The sequence below is a fragment of the Phalacrocorax carbo genome, chromosome 3 (assembly GCF_963921805.1).
Source record: "Phalacrocorax carbo chromosome 3, bPhaCar2.1, whole genome shotgun sequence".
Classification (NCBI taxonomy): domain Eukaryota; kingdom Metazoa; phylum Chordata; class Aves; order Suliformes; family Phalacrocoracidae; genus Phalacrocorax; species Phalacrocorax carbo.
This window is the reverse complement of record NC_087515.1, coordinates 124181532-124199430: the sequence shown is the minus strand read 5'-3', so window position 1 is coordinate 124199430 and position 17899 is coordinate 124181532. Positions and strand designations below refer to the sequence as shown.

General features: G+C 39.7%; 1 protein-coding gene across 1 annotated transcript; it reads left to right on the top strand.

Annotated features, from left to right (window-relative positions):
- Positions 1 to 4690: 4690 nt before the first annotated feature.
- On the top strand, positions 4691 to 15220 carry LOC135312904 (cysteine-rich venom protein TRI1-like). The gene is made up of 8 exons (XM_064448648.1): positions 4691 to 4741; positions 7636 to 7697; positions 8975 to 9094; positions 9571 to 9658; positions 10852 to 10997; positions 11737 to 11831; positions 13436 to 13524; positions 14275 to 15220. The coding sequence occupies exons 2-8, from the start codon at positions 7638 to 7640 to the stop codon at positions 14283 to 14285; spliced, it is 609 nt and encodes a 202-aa protein (XP_064304718.1). The 5' UTR covers positions 4691 to 4741; positions 7636 to 7637; the 3' UTR covers positions 14286 to 15220.
- Positions 15221 to 17899: the final 2679 nt, after the last annotated feature.

Sequence of the window (17899 nt, the reverse complement as noted above, 5' to 3'; positions counted from 1 at the left end):
CCTCAGGGTTTGATCAGGTTAAAGGCTAGACCATACCTAAAAAAAACCCTTTGGGAAGAAGAGAAATGGGAGCTCCACTAGTCCAGTGTAACATTCAGTGAGGATACTGAGTTTTGGATCATACCCTTAGACATACTATTTCCTTAAACAGTCAATGTTCAACAAAGGCTAAGAAATATATATCAGACATGTATAAAAATCTCCAGAATACTTTTCTATCATTTTTTCCAGGCCCCAAATGGTTATCACAGATATTCCCTTCCATAATATCTAAACATGCTCTTCTCAGTGTTTTTTGATCAGAATTGATAACAGCGTGTATGCTGGGAACTAACTGTACCAAAGATCTAAATGAGGCCTTATAGAAAAGTATGGTATGGTATGAAGATATTGTTATACAGCCTTGCCATAATGCTAAAATAGTGTCAAGCAACATCTCACTCTAAACATGGAAGCACTTCTTTCAGATAAACTATGGAAATTTAATTTCATTTGTAACTACATTTTTCTGTATGACTGCCTGATATAGTAGATCCTGGACACATAATCCTTCTAAATCAATACACTGTTGCTAAATGCATTTGCTATGGCAGAAATCCGAAGCTACTAAATAAATAAAGGTTGTTTAACCTCTGAAGTCATGCTTGCTTGGAGTTACTGCCTTTATTACTCTGGGAAGAGCCACAGAAAAGCCTGGGTTTTGTGCTCTGCACGCAGAAGTGAGGGATGTTAGAGAGAGAAGAAAGAGCCATTGACCCTTGAAAGGACCATCATCGTCCTTAGGATGGAAGCATTGTGCCTCAGTGATGGACTTTGCAACCAGTCTATTCCTAGAGATACTTAGGGAAGCTGCTGTTTCCCAAAGGTTGTGCTTAATGGCACAATATTCCCATCAGTTTACTGGTAAAACTGAGGCTTTGGGAAACACAAAATTGAGGTGGAAATAAAAGCTGAGGCATCAGGTTTCCTTCAGGATTATTAATATACTTTGGAATCTCAATAATGGACTCAAAATATTTATCAAGCATGTGATCTGAGGTTACTCTGTTCACAGAGGAATTACCTCCCTGAGATAAATGTAGATGATATATAGAAAAGAGCACCCTTTTGTTCAAGATAATAAAAAAATGATATGCTTGAATAATTGAGAACATTTTCGTCATATGGAGCATGAGAAAAGAATGTGGCCAGTTATGTCTAAAATACCAGTGGGAAAGCTGCCAGAAAGTCTCTTTGGCCTTTAAAAGCAATGCATTTATTGACTGTTCCATTTGCGTAACAGGCATGAAACTCCAGATGAGCGTTTGGTCTTTCAGTTTGTGGTGGGAAGAGAATGAGACTGCTCCACCCATTTATAATGCAGGACTGCTGAACAGAAGTGATTGTACGGTCGGGAAGGTGAAATTTCTCTCTCAAATATTTTGACATCTCTAATTCAGGTGTCATTTTTAATCACCGAACAGGGATGTCACCCAAGGTTTGTCTCTAAGTAGGATGAACCTGGAGGTTACCTGCCACTTTAAAACTAAAAATGAATTTTTAGATTAATAAACCTAGCTGAGATTAACCTTTATTATAACAAGGATTTTTTTCCCCACTGGAAAAAATCTAATTCTTTCTACATCTAATTCTCACCTAATTCTTTCTACAGTCACAAAGTAGAACAAAAACAGGAACATCCAGGTATTTGGAGACTGCCTTCCACGTACAGGAATATTTTGGCAGAGGGGGTTTTAGATGTTTTTGTGGCATCTGAACTAGGTCAGGCTGTCTTTGTAGCCAACAGGAACAGGCAATATTTTCAGAGGCCAATTTACTTAAGATAGGTGTCTAAGATAGGAAAAGAGAAAGGTGTTGACTCTCTGTTGACTAGTGAGAGATTCTAGACACCTATTTGGTGTTAGATAAGCATTGTCTGAACATCTAAAGACAGATGAGAGGAATCTGAAGTATGGTTCTTTATATAGTTTATTAGGGCTCCTTGTTCTTACTGTGCTAGCCTCTGGGATCCCATCCTAGTGGATAACAAGCCAAACATGAGTCAGCAGTGCGTTGCTACAGCGCCAAAGGCAAATTGGATCCTGGGCTGCATCTGCAGGGGCTAGTAGAGGCAGAGACATGATCATCCCACTCTACGCAGTGCTCGTCAGGCCATATCTGAAGTACTATATCCAATTCTCATCTCCACCATTCAAGAAAAATGTGGACAGACTGGACAGGGCCCAAAAGAGGGCCCCAAAGTTGATCAGTGGTCTCAGAACCTGTCCTATGAGGAAACACTGAAGAGTTAGGTCTTTTCTCAGAGGGGAGCTCATCACAATATTCCAGGACTTAAAAGGCAGCTATGAAGAAGATGGAGGCTATCTCTTCCTGAGGAGCCACATGGAGAAGACAGAGATCAACAGGTACAAGTTGCCCTGGGAGAGGTTTCATCTTGATATAAGAACTAAATTTTTCACAACGAGAATGATCATTCTCTGCAATAACCCCCCCAGGGACATGGTAGAGTCCCCATCACTGTAGGTTTTCAAGATGCGATTGGACAGGGTTCTAGATAATTTCATCTAGGTTCCCCTTCCCATGGAAGGTTGGACCAGGTGATCTTTTGAGGTCTGTTCCAACATGGGCTGTTCTATGATTCTCTGATTCTATGATAATAAAATATAGGAACAATTTGTGAAGCTTTATGACAGAATCTCTATTCACAGAAAGGTTAGGATGTTGTTCAGAATAATTCACTCAGGTTTAAGGACAGCTCTTACACTTAAATAAAGAGTTAATTCAAGAAGTCTCAGTGTATACAAGGTAGAGAGATTAATGACATGAGCATGATAGGATTTAGTCGTTACCTTAGGATCCATGGTTCACTGATCACCTGGATGCAACTTTTTTCATTAGTAGTGGTTATAGCAATTATGCTAGTAACACTTGCTTGCTCATACAATGATTAGAGGTTCCCACTGTAATTAATTGTCATATCTGTCAACAAGTAAAATAAGACAAGCCTCATTTGGTGCCTTTCCAGTGTAAACAATATAAAAATCACACTACCTTAGAACAGTTTTGGTTGTACAGGACCTCTGAAGCTCATCTGGTCTAACACCACGTTCAAAGCATCACCAACTTGAGTGTGAAATTAGATTGCTCAGCACCTTGTCCAGTTTCTAATATCTCCAAGCATGCAAAATCGACCACCTCCCTAGTCTATCTGCTTCAGTGCTAAACAAGCCTCACTGTAAAAATTATTTTTCTTTATATGTAGTTAGGGTTACAATCTGTGGCCCTTACCTCATGTCCATGTCTTAAAAGAGTCCATCTCCGCCTCTCCCCTTGCCAACATTGTGGCCCTTTGCTAGGCTTACTCCAGCTTATTAATGTCTTTCTTATATGGGGGACTCCAAAACTGGACACAGTAGCCCAGACAGAGTTTCAGAAGTGCTGAAAAAGTGGGTATAATCACTGTTCTCGGTACTCTCACTGGAGAGTGGCTAATACAACGCAGCACATGGTCAGCCCTCACTGTTTACTCATATGCAACTTGTCATCGACCAACAACCCTTAAGTGCTTTTTGTTAGAGCCGTTCCCTAAACAATTGGTCTTTCCCAACTGTTTACTTTCAGATCTTTTCTGTCAAATCTCTTCTCCAGTTTTTTGAGATTCCTTTGAATGGCAGCCTTATTATCCAGCATATTGACCAGTCCCTGCAATTTGATGTGAACCACAAACTTGCTGACAGTGTGTTCCTTCCCACATAATTACAAAACAACAAATCAAACCACTACCATTTTGTCTGGTAGAGCCAATACACTGGTTTCCCAGGTAATGAAAAGCAAAAGATTGTTTTGAAGACACACTTCACAGGAGACTAGGGTAGGAGTTGAGTGACTATGAGGAAGGAAGACCTGAATTTAAATAGAAAAATAGCAACATTTTGTATAAAAGCAGACAATGACAGCTGTTCTGGTCAGTAATTACTTCAGACTAAATGTGGACAGAAGCAGTTTATATGCACACACATACCTTTCTGATCTGGCACTACTTCTACCCATTCTCATCTTACTCCAGGTACCTGGAAATGTCAAATCAAACTGTTTTAATGTTAGGGCACACAGTGATCTTTTAATCTTTATCCAATACTGGATAAAAATATCAATTACAGAAATATCCTTGTCTCCTCCTTTGACTTTTATACTATAGGATTGATGTAAAGAAGCCATTGCATGAACAGGAACTTGGCCCAAGACTTTTTTTATCCCCATGGAAAAATCAATAGGCAAGATTCCATCTTGGTTACCACGATGTCAGTCTGGAGACACCTCAATAGCCAGTTGAGTTTATTTGCGTTGCTGGAGATTAAGATCAAGTCTCACTACAACTGGATGCATCAATCATTAGCAGAGAGCCTTTGTACCTGGCGTTCACATTGACTGCAAATTTCACATATAAGGAGCACTACATACAAAACTCATTTCAGAGTATTTACTCTCTTCCAATACCAGAAGTAAGAGGAAATAACAAAGGAATACAAGCAAACAACTTCCTCCTTGGGAAAATATGCACTTGACAAATGCCTGTTCTATCTGGTCACTATTTGAATTTTATAATACCTGTGACGCTGAGTCACCTTGTCCTATCAGGAAACAGAAGAGCTATAAATCACCCTCCAGTGAGGACTCTGGTCACTTCTACAATCAGCTGAGGAAGGACGTAAGGAACTTCCTATCTTCCTAGAGACAAAAGGTAGGATTTAGATTGATCTGTTTGTTTAAAGTATTGCACTTTTTTCATGTATTAAAATGCAACCTATAGTCAGAAGACTTCTTGAACAATTTAGGACAGTCACAGAAAGAGGATTTTATTCAGTGAAAAATAATGATTACATGGGCAATAGTGTAACATGAGCTGGAAAAGAAAGGGGAGAGAAAATTGATGAACAATCAAAAACAGATGAAAATCTGCCTGTGTGCAAGTAAGCAGTATCTCAGCAGAATATACGTATGTAGAGAAAGAGGCAAAGACAGACTGAACATATTGAATTGGCTATATATTCAGTATATTCTGTTGCTATATGTAGCTATCACCATGAATTTTCAGAGTGGGGAAATTGCCACTCTTGTGCAAGGTGGCTGCTAAACAGGAGCTTGGGCAACAATGCTGTACAAGTGAAATCACAGCTAGTATTATTCTACTTCAGGTGCTTTTCAAGGATAATAAAAATAATGGGAATGCTCTTTTATAATAGATATTCAACTGTATGAATAATTTAGGATACACATTTTTTTTAAGGAAGATGGATGGCAAAAACATATTCACACAAGTTTGCTAAAGTCATACAAACTAGGGATGCTAAAGCACCATCTTTCAGTGGCAGATCCCTGTACACAGATGGAGTTGCAGGGAAGTCAATAAGACTTGGCACATGTCCTGATTTATGCTTGATTGAGGGGGAACAGGGGAGGGGGACAGAGAGACTGATTTTAGGACCAGTGCCTAGAAATTAATGCAGAGCAATTAAATTTACATCTCATAAACTATAAGCATTTGGTTGAAATCAGTGGGATTGCCAAAAGCATGTTAATATCTTGGAGCAGGAAACTCATTGGGTCTTAAAAAGCATTCCAATGGCATTTTGAAACTTGTATCATGTATTAAATTACCAATTATATTTCATTGTAACTTAATTCATAGAAAATATTACAGTGAATGAATACTTTGCCCATGTCTTTAAGTTAGCTTCTTCAGTTTGGTTTACAAAATAGAAAGCTTCACAATTTCAATGAAGAGTTATTTTTCCTTTGAAATGGGGAATTTGTTTTTACATGTTTTAAGTGCAAAAGGGTTGTTTTCTATTTGCATATCATCACATTTTGCACTCAAAAGGCATATTTTTGCTTGTAACTTGAGTGCAGCTAAAAATAACCCTCACCTCTATTTACTTTCTAATCATAAATTAAGTGAAAGGAATTATTTTTCATCTTATTGAGAGTATAACCTTTTATTGTTAAACACCTAAGTCATGCCAACTGCAAAGTTGTGTAACGGCTCTGAGAAATAAGTGTTAGAGAAGTTAATAAGAAAAAGTTCTGTGATCCTAAAGCACTTCAAGGAGGCATAGGTGATGTCGAACTTAAACATAAGTGACATAAGGCAATACCAAGAACTGGAAATCAATTACTTATTAGTTAATTGCCAGCAATTTTTTCTACCAGATCAACTAGATCTTTCCTCAACTACCAGTGCTTGAAATAAGCCACCCTATTTGAAGGCTGTGAAAATTTTAATTGTACAGATGTGGCCAGTCTGTCCAGGGTTTTGGTCTCTGAGCTACAGCTGCCCATAGTCACAGCCCATTTCAATGGGCTTTGCTCTTCAGCAGAGCTGGAGCAGCACCCATGCCTTCAGGCCGGGGACTGTGGGTCACCTGTGCAACATAAGCAAGCTGGTGAGGAAAATGGGCCTTCCTGTACCACTTGGAAAAGGGTAGTTTTTCTTACCCACATGTTCTCCTTGAGCTGGAGCACCTTGTGTTTTATATAAACTGGTTGCCTTAAGGTAAAGGGGCTTTACTGGATATGGAAAGATCAACAGATCCTATTGGCCTTTCCTCAAGAACACATTAAAACTAAAACCAGCAGCCCTCAAAACCAAATAAGAAGTTAAACTAATAATATACCTCAGTGGCAACATGCCCATAAATTCCCTTGGAGTGAGAGCCTGGGAAAAATGCCAAAATAAGTAAATTCCACTCTAGTTACCTGCTTGCCTGCCCAAGGTACCTAAGCAGAAAAAAGCTGAATGCAACTCCTATGACTGATTGCAATCAGACCAGAACTTTGAAGTGACCTATTACCTCCTGGATCACTGTAGTGGGACGGTATGGCATTTTCAGCTTCCTAAGCAAGTAGAGTCTTGGAGTCCAGAGTCTGGTGATTGCTCCTTTGTTTAGAGAAGGCTCTCATTTCTACTACTGTTCCACACTACCTGTAATATAATCAAGAGTTGTCTTCAAAAAAATAAAAACAAAAAAAAGCTTTCTGAAAGTCTTCCCCAGGAAGCCAGTGCTGGTCCATTTCTGGTACAGCCAGTTCTGCCCCAGCTCTTGTGCAAGGCTTTGCAGTGCTGGTCATTAACTAAGGCGTTTGAATCTAGACTCGGACACTTAAGCGTAGAGGTCTGCACATGGGCTGACTCTCTAACACGCCTTTCAACCAATAAATTCCATTGAAAGCAGGCGATAGGGAGTTTCAGACTAACTCAGACACAGAAACAAGCTGAAAGCAGCATCCCTCCTCAGCCGTTCCACAGCGTGGCCATGAGCAGAAGGCTGCCTACAGGCGAGGAAGCACGAATGTCCTGCTGTACTGTGGATTCAGGTGAAAGCATTTGGCCAGGATTACAGCAGGAAGTAAGACATGACCAAAGCGGTTGATTCACAGAAATTTTGAAATGAAAAGGAGGAATTAATTTTATTTTTTTACTTCTAAAAATGGGAGGAGGACAGAAGGATGAGAGAAAGAAAACCTTACCTTACTACTTGATAAAAAGCCATGAAATACACAAAAGGTGAATTATGGATTCACAGAAATGAAAGCTCTGTAAAAAAATAAATTAAATCCTCATTCTCCCTGTTTCAGAGATGATCCTGCTGGTGGTCTTCCTGTGTCTCACAGCTGTGCTGTCTCCATCCACTGGAGAGGTAGGATCCACACTTGTACTCAGCAAACCTGGGTGGGACCTGAGGCACTTGTGGTCTGACTGAATATGGTTTTTCCTACGCACACCAATCATGTGCAGGAAGAGTCTAAGTAGATACCTAGGATTTGGAACGCTTTTATCCTTGAAGTCTGTTTAATTTCAAAGCAGTAGACTGGTTCCACGTTTGCACACTAAACCACCTACAGGCTTACTGTTGCTTATGAGTTGGTTCAGACATAACTATACTTTCCAGAAGCTCCCATACACAGATCCAGTTATCTCCATCTCCCAAAGACCCAGCTCTCTACCTGTTAATTCCCTACACTTTTACAGGCAGCAGTTACCTAACTCTCTCCCTTTCTTGTCCTACAGGTCCTTTGCTCACAGTCCCATCCTCTCAATGTGTATCACTGATTTCCCTCAAAAAGCTAAAAAAACTAAGATAATCAGTGCACACTTAGGGTGGTTCCTCCCAACCCATACTTAGTCTGAAGTTTGAAGTTCATTACTTCTGCTTCAGAAATACTAATGTGATGGAAGGCTTCACTACATTTCCCCCTAATTCTTCAATTTCTGTTCTCCATGCTGCAGTCTTGAAGACTAGTGACAATGGTTGTAAAGAGGAGGCTGAGTTCTTCATATGGCTGTTTTTTAATTAGAAAACACATGAAAAGTTTGAGGAATGCTATCAGTTATGGCAGGAGTGGAAGAAAATCTATGGCATGAAAAACATAGGCACACTTTGGTTCAGTGTGATGTCCTGATGAAGTATCACAAGAGGTCTGTGATGATCCTGTGATTAAACAATAAGTTCCTTCAATAAAAAGGCATTAATAGGCACATTTAAAATACTGAAGAAGGGGAATACATCAAAAGCACAATCATGTCTTCAGCTGATTTTTAGATCCTGTTCCCTCAAAACCTCATGAAGGAAATTATAGTAATAGTAAATTGTCTGATTCAGTTGCCTAAATTTAAGAGTCTACAGGCACATGACATATTCCAGAACATCTCACCCTTCCTCAGAGGGTTGTCAGATATAATGTAGGAACCAGTGTTACTGCTAAGGTCTACACTGTGGAGCTCCAAAGTGCTACTCCACATGGAAGCACCCCTAAGGGTACTTAGGAGACCAACCATATCACTGTACCTTCTCCATTACAAGGATCGTCTCCTGGGTTGATATTAATATTTTGGCATTTTAATATTTCCTAGACAGGATTCAGGATTTAGTTACATTCAAACAAAAAAGAAATTTAACATGTTCTTTCAACTCAGGAACATGAAGATTTTGATGCTCTGTCAACTATCAAAGCTGACCAGCAGAAGCTGATTGTTGACAGACATAATACCCTCAGGAGAGGAGTAAACCCAACTGCCAGCAACATGATGAGGATGGTAAGTTGCGTGATGTAAATCTATTTGCAATGAGTAATGGACCCTATGAGAGATACAGGACTGTATGCAAGGCCACATTATTTTATTTAGCCACAAATTCACCCTCCAGACCATTCCTAAGGATTGAGCATGGCCAGCACCAAGAGAAATATAAAGCTGGCCAGGTGGAAAAGTAAGTCTGGAAAATTTTGTGGTGCCTGAGCAATAATGTCTCTTTCTTTTGGAGGAAAAATAAAAGGAAAACGAGGAACCATGGCATTGTTAATTTTTTTCTGATGCATTCTTCATCAGTCTTAGTTTCTATTCTTCCCCTGGGTGCATAGTAACTTTGTTCCTACTCCCCAAAAAAGGGGAAGAAAAGGATTTTGTCTATGGTTTTTTTCTGATTTGAAGTGTAATTTCCAAATGTTGTGTCTTCATGAGGGGTTATTTATTGGTATATATCTGAATAACTAATATTTCCTTCTTTCATTAAGGAATGGTGTTCTCCAGCTGCAGACAATGCCCAAAAATGGGCCAATCAGTGTACTTTAAGCCACAGTCCTGCTGAGAGGAGGAGAACCAGTAAGTGAAGCATGAGTGCTAACTGGATAATGTCATATATGTTATTGATGTGACTGGTTTGTTTTTTGTTTTGTTGGTGTTTTGGGGTTGGGTGTTTGTTTGTTTCTTTGTTTCTTTGTTTCTTTGTTTCTTTCTTTGTTTGTTTGTTTGAAATGCCATTTGTTGCCAGTGTCATTTTGTTGGTCCATGGGGCAAAGGCAAAATTCTAGATATAAATCTGCCCAGTAAGTAAGAAAAGTTTAATCCATTCCAATTACATCAGTTTTACATAGCTAAATCCCATTTTCTTCAGTAGGTGAAAAAAAAAATCATAGTGAGAAAGCATATTCTCTCAAAACTTCCATCAGAAAGAAGAGAATCTGCTTTCATCAGAAAGAAGGGTTTACTGTAGAAACCAGCTTACGTGTGCTGGATCAAACTGTCTGGGAAGGAAGGGGAAAATGGTGAAGGCCCAAAACCAATTGGTGGTACTAAGCATAATTTGTAAGACAAGACCCATAGTTTTTTTAATCCCCTGGCAACATGCAAGCTCTAACTATCTTGGAGGCTCATATAAACACTTCATTCATTGGATACTGAAGTTACAGCTATATAATGTTAGCAAAAGCTATGATCAGTGCCCAATGTGGTGTTGACTGACACCTGTCTATACAGTATGAAAGATGTGGACTTTCCTTCAGCCCCCTTACTTTTTTGCCTAAAAATCGTATCTTCTGTTTCTTCCTAAGGTGAATTCTAGATGAGAACTAAGGCATATGCAGTAAGGTTGGACCTGAACAGAAACAGTAGGTAAAGGCAGCGTAGACACCTCCTTGTGTACTAGAAATACGCTTTGAATTATTGGAATTTTCCCAAGATTACTGAGCTGTGGCCTGAATAATGACTAGGTTGCTAACCTTCAGACAGCAAAATTACAGTCATGAATCTGTGGTGCACATGTGCAGGTGTATCTACAGACATGCAGAAGGTCTGTCAACAACAAAATTACCAGCCAAACAGGCTGGCCATGCTGCAATCTGGTCAAGTGACAACTTCAGTATTGACAAAGAGTGATGTCACTGAACCGGAAAAAAAAAAACCCACCGTGCTCTCCCATCTGGGATGAGAACATCGATGGAAATCACACCACCTTTTGCTGTATTTTTCTTACATGTGTATCTTTTATGCACTTCTCTGTACCTTTCTCTTTTCAGCTGTACAATGTGGTGAAAATCTCTTCATGGCATCTGCCCCTTTCTCATGGTCAGATGTTATTCAGGCCTGGTATGATGAGAATAAAAATTTTGAATATGGAACAGGAGCAAACCCACAAGATGCTGTGATTGGCCATTACACTCAGGTAGATGCAACTTTTTTAATATTTCAGGCTGAATAAATATATACCTATGTTAGCTAAGCAACTTTTACCCACTCATTATCTTTAAAGGGAATAAGTACAATGGAGACATGAGAGTTATTCTGACAAAACAACATGAAAAACTTCAAAGTAACAGAATTAAAATGGAAGTGATAGGCTAAGTGTCTTTACAGAGTAAAGATACTGGTATTTCAAAACATCAGGGAGAAACAAAGGGAAGAAATGGGGTTTTTTTTGTTTGTTTAACATCTGAAAATTGCTCAGACACTAGAAGAATAGGATTATTAAGGTATCAGGAAGGAAATATAAATGAGTTTGTTACAGTCTACAGAGTTCTATTGACTCAGAGAGTTTCCATTTGGACATTGGTTTATGTCAATCTCCTCTGTTCACCTGTACGAAACAAAGGATACAAAATTTTACGTATGATTCCTACATCTTCTTCAACAGTTTTAATTGAATGAAAACGTATATTGTGATGTTTTATGTGTGTGTGTGATTATTATTTATTATATCATTACATCCTAAATGTTCTTTGGTTCAGGGGTGAAAACAGGGAAAAAACTGTTTTTTCCATCAGTGTGGGACATATATTTTATTTTAAAGGGTAAATAAAGTCACTTAAATTGGTTATAAATGTTTCTGTAATGCATACTGTACTTAATTGATTTTCAAATGTATATTTCTCATTCTCCTATTATTTTTATTCTTATACCTACAGATGGTTTGGTACAATTCTTATCAAATCGGATGTGCTGTTGCTTCCTGTCCCAACAGTAAATACAAATACTTTTACGTCTGCCAGTACTGCCCCATGTATGTATTGATTCTGATTCTGGAACTTCTTATTACATTACCAAAATTAGTCAGGAGATGGTGAAATCTGTAACAGGGCACAGCACCCATAGCTGAGGAACAACTTTGAAGAATGTATTAGGAATACGAAACGACTCATCAAAAGAGTTATCAAACAAGCAAAAGCATAAAACACATAAGAGTGACACTGATTTCCAGATCAAATTTCATTTACCTAAAAATCCTAATTTTCATAACAGTAAATCACAAATATTTTCCACATTCTACTTGAAGTCTTGGTCCAGAAAGGCATATCAACATGAACAGTACAGTAAAAACTATAATTAACACAAAGAACTTCAGTGGGAATTTTAAGGCAGAGTCATGATTTCATAAACTGCCTAAAATTAATTTTCACAGTCCCATTAAAACATATTGTGGTGGGTTGGCCTTGGCTGGCCGCCAATAATGCACCAAGCCGCTCTATCACTCCCTCTCCTCAACGGGACAGGGGGAGAAAAATATGACAAAAAGCTCATGGGTCAAGATAAGGACAAGGAGAGATCACTCACCAATTACCATCACAAGCAAAACAGACTCGACTGAGGGATATTAACTTAATTTATTGCCAATCAAACAGAGTAGGATAATGAGACATAAAAGCAAGCCAGAAAACACCTTCTGCCCACCCTTCCCTTCTTCCCAAGCTGAACTTGACTCCTGATTTCTCTACCTCCTCCCTGTGAGTGGCACAGGGGGATGAGGAATGGGGGTTGTGGTCAGTTCATAACATGTTGTCTCTGCTGCTTCTTCCTCCTCACCCTCTTCTCCTTGCTCCAGTGTGGGGTCCCACCCACGGGAAACAGTCCTTAACAAACTTCTCTAATGTGGGTCCCTCCCACAGGCTGAAGTTCTTCACGAACTGCTCCAGCATGGGTCCCTTCCATGGGGTGCAGTCCTTCAGGAACAGGCTCCTCCAGCGTGGGTCCCCCGAGGGGTCACAGGTCCTGCCAGAAGACCTGTGTGGGTCTTCTCCATGGGGTCACAGCCTCCTTTGGGTGCATTTACCTGCCCCAGGGTGGGGTCATCTATGGGCTGAAGGGTCGACATCTGCTCCACCATGGACCTCCACAGGCTGCAGGGGGACAACTTGCTTCACCCCTGCCTGGGCTGCAGGGGAATCCCTGCTCCAGCATCTGGAGCACCTCCTCCCTTCCTTATTCACTGACCTTTGTGTCTGCAAGGTTGTTTCCTCCCATATTCTTACTCCTCTCTTCTGGTTGCTGTTGCACAGAAGTTTTTACCCTTTCTTAACTATGTACCACTGCCACTGATTGGCTCAGCTTTGGGCAACAGTAGGTCTCACTTGGAGCCGGCTGGCACTGGCTCTGTCTCAAATAGGAGCAGCTTCTGGTGTCTCCTCACAGAAGCCACCCCTGTAAATTCCCCCTCCATCCCACTACAGAAACCTTTCCAGATAAGCCCAACACGTATATAAAATATCTTTGACATATAACCAAAGTTTGAGTATACATTAATATATGTATGCATTCATATCATTAAGTTTTATTCTTGGATATGTGACACTGACTTCATAGCTTATGTTAGTAATGTTGATGTTTCAGGGGGAACCTAAAAAATTCAATTAAGACACCCTACAAAAGAGGACAACGCTGTGGCGATTGCCCTAATGCTTGTGAGAACGGATTATGCAGTAAGTTCTAAGCGTTTTAATTTTGACTCGGGTAAAGTTGATGCTTTAAAAAAATCCCTATTAATTTATGCAAATGGAAACTTTTTGAAATTATTTGTTCAAATAAGCCAAAAGCACTATTACAGAGCCACACTTCAGCATGGAAACTCTCATTAATACTTCCTATTGTAAGAAGATGCATTGACTGCAGTGAGGTCCAAGATATGTTTATCCCAATGGTTGCACAGATATCTCAGCTCCAGATTTCCAGCCACAGTTTATATGCTTTTCCATACCAGGGAGAGGCAATTCTCATACTTCAGTCTGGGAAATGCCAGGGAAGGAGGGGACTTCTTTAACTTTTTTCCTTCTTCCTCCTTTGAACAATGGTGGTTCATCAGGTAGGATCAGGTAAGAGCAAGTAGCACATATGAGTTTTAAGAATTCTACTAGAAAATAGAAACTTATGGGCTGAGTCTCACAATGCAAGCCTTAACGTCAGTTCTAGCTTCTGGTACATAATTAACCTAATTCTCATCATGATCTGTAGTATAAAGGAAGAAAGTTTCAGAACACCTTGCAAGTTCAGTGAGAAACCTTCTTGACTGTATGTGCGGCCAAAGGTTTTGGATGCTGCTGTGCAGCAAATGGCAACAAAGAGGAAAAAAATTACAGAGAAAAGAAATATTGATGAAAAATTATTCCAAATGGAAATGCTGCATTTTCTTATTTCCCATTTATGATCAGTTTTGTGTTTCAATGCATTTTCAGCCAAGCTTTGAAAGTTTGAAGATGTTTGTTCCAACTGCCTTGGCAAAGTCTCCAGGATGTACCTATAGCTTCGTCAAGTTCACTGCCCTGCTTCCTGCCAAAGCAGAACTGAAATAATAACAGGCTCAACTTTTCCCTTCCTGGACATCCATCTCCTTAGTGACTTCTTTCACGAAAACAGATTCCATCCTACCTCTCCCACATATGCAGAAGGGCTAACTTCATTCCAGTGACTCACGCAAGAAAAAGCTGTAGGAGCATGTATATATTCTATTCTTAAAATGGTCTAGACTATAGCAGAGATCTTAACTGAAATTTGGCATTTGAGTACCAGATTTGTTTAATGGTTAGCTTCTCACATCTTTATTTTCTGAAAATGTTATCTAAGGGGCATTGTTTAAAGTTCTGTAGTTCCATGTGTTTCATATATTCTTAGTATACATGGATAGTCCTTGGTCTTAGGACTATCTTAACTTAATAGTTCCTTAACTTAGGACTAGTCCTAACCTGACCAACATTTTGAACTATATTACTGTTAACAGGACCAGAAGATAAACAGGATCACCTGAAATATGTAGTTCTCAAAAAGAATAAGGTGAACAGCACAGTTTCCACTAGAACTATACTGGTTTAGAATCTTTGTCTTTTGGTGACGTATTCTACTGTAAAACGCTCAATTGTATTTAAATGTAAAACAAAACCAAAAAAGTGTATTTCATTTAAATTACTGATTCTGCTTATAGTGTAAGATCGCACTTAGCATAAATGCATGTAACAAAACCTGGCCTCTAATAAAAAAGAACTGTCTGAGAAAAGGGCTTAATTCACAAAAATAGAGAGCCAAGGGGGAATGTCCGTGCATTTGGAAACTTTGCTTTTAATAGCAAGCAAGGGTGTCTTCCAAAATTATTTATTAATATCTGCTTTTGCTGTATCAATCATTAAATTACTCATGACCAATTCATTGTAATTTTCCTTCTTTCTTATTACCATGAAGTACAGTTCACTTAACTTCCAGCATATTTGTGACTTTATCAGCATTAGGTCTTGAAGGGAGCCTGATACCCTAGAAGCATAAGAAGCAGCAGCTCATGTGAGAAACTCAAGGTTTCTTAGGCAAAAACAGAAGTCAGGCAAACAACTTTCCTTCAGACCCTTTTCCAGAGAGAATGACCATTAGCATAAATAACATGCAATACTTACTTCTGTGTCTTTTGGGAAGCAAATGATCTTCTGTACCATCAACAGTGGGACTAAATATTATTTTAGTCTCATCTTACAATGTTTTCACATCCCAGTCCTCTTTTAGTAAGGAAGCTGCTGTCATAAATAAGATTCCAAGCCCCAGAGTCTTTGGCATAGAATTTTTTTAACACACACTCCTGACTCATTCATTTCAGTGGCTATTTCAACACTATCGTGGTTTAACCCCAGCCAGCAGCCAAGCACCACACAGATACTCGCTCACTCCCCCACAATGGTGGGATGGGGGAGAGAATCAGAAGAGTAAAAGTGAGAAAGCTTGTGGGTTGAGATAGAGACAGTTTAATAGGGAAAGCAAAAGCTGTGTGTACAAGCAAAGCAGAACAAGGAATTCATTCACTCCTTCCCACGGGCAGGCAGGTGCTCAGCCACCTCCAGGAGAGCAGGGCTCCATCACATGTAACGGTGACTTGGGAAGACAAACGCCATCACTCTGAATGTCCCCCCTTCCTTCTTCTTCCCTCAACTTTATATGCTGAGCACGATGTCGTATGGTGTGGGAGATCCCTGGGGTCAGTTGGGGTCAGCTGCCCCGGCTGTGTCCCCTCCCAACTCCTTGTTCACCCCCAGCCCACTCGCTGGTGGGGTGGGGTAGGAAGCAGGAAAGGCCTCGACTCTGTGTAAGCCCTGCTCAGCAATAATGAAAACAGCCCTATATTTTCAATGCTGTTTCCAGCACAAATCCAAAACATAGCCCCATACGAGGTACTGTGGAGAAAATTAATTCTATTCCAGACAAAACCAGCACAAACACACATTTCTGACCCATTCATTTCAGTGGCATTGTTTTTCGTAAGAAAGAGGAGCATTAAATTAAAAGCCTGGTTTCACAATTCAGAGTGCTTATTGTTTGGGTTGGTTTTTTTCTCATTCATCCCCACCATTTTTCTCCTCCATTATATACTGCCATCTTATTGGGGTACGTCTGTACTAGTAAATTAAGCAATGCCAGGACGTCGATGTAAGCACTGGAACATGACTTACTGCACTCTTAAATAATTAGCACAGGTCCAAGTAAGAATGATGATAATGCAGTAGCTAATCCAGTGTTGTTATCATTAAGGAAATGGGTAGACCCATCACCCCCACTCCATTTACTATGACTAATGGGCCTAGAAAACTATTCCCTTCCATCATAATCCATACCACAAGAACTGATTTCTCAGTCACTGAAGAGGAAAGGAGTAGAGTAATGAGGTAAAAATCAGCCCTCATCCATCTCATCTATGAGGACCCAGGGAACTAAAGGTCAATAAGCCTAATTTAGATCTCCAGGAAGATAATGGAGTAAATTGTTTACCAGTCATTTTGTAATCAATAGAGTATAAAATACCAGCATGGATTCGTCATGAGCTTATCTTGCCAAACCAAACTTTCTTCAGTAACTCGGATGAGTGGATGTTGTTTTGGCTTTGGTAGCGTATTTGACAAAGCTGCAAAAGACATCTGCAAACTAAGGAGATGCAGTTCAGATGGAAGTAACAAAACACGTCACATACACACTGTTGATCACACACGTCCATGACTCTCCTGTGCAGGAGACAGAGACAGATGCCTCTGGCAACATGGATAGGTGTCTGCACAGACGGACAGTACCCTCGTGCGGATCTAACTGCGCAGTTCTCACGTGTGATGTCCATGACCTTCCCCAGCCACAAGTCACAATCGTGGTTGAAGACAGCTTTTGCCAATGATATGGGAAAGCTTCACTGAATACTTTTCTTGGTTAAAGGAGAGTCAGATCCACATTCCCATTTGCCACGAGCACATTTAGGACTTTTTTCTTTTTTTGGCAAAAACAAGTTCTGAGTTCCCAAATTGCTTCAAGCAGACAATAAGAGTTAATTCTGTTCTAAGAAATATGCCCAAATATTAATTCATTACAGTTTAGTATAAAATTAGTAATTGGTACTTAGGAGAGATAGGATCTGGAGAGGTAGTAAAAATGGATAGATCGATGATGGTATAAACAACCCTTGGAGCAGGAAACCCAAGATGTCCTGTGCTGTGCTACAGAGACACTAATCTACTCCTGTTTGCTTCAGGGAATTTTATATTCTTTTTCTCTTCAAAGGGACATACTTTCAATGGGTGAAGTACAGAATGTTTTCCTCACCTATCCCAAACAGCATTTAACTTAGTGCTTACAGTACCTTGGCTTTACTGCAGACAGTAAATAGCATTTAATTTAGTGCTTAAACATTGGCTTTACTGCAGATGGGCGTTGTATCAGGTCTCCTGTTGCTCTGACATATTTTCTTACTGCAAAGCAAATTGGTAAAAAGTAAACCACACCAACACCTTGTTTTTCATTTAAGCACATTTTGGAAGGATGATGACTACGACCATCTTTATGTGGTGT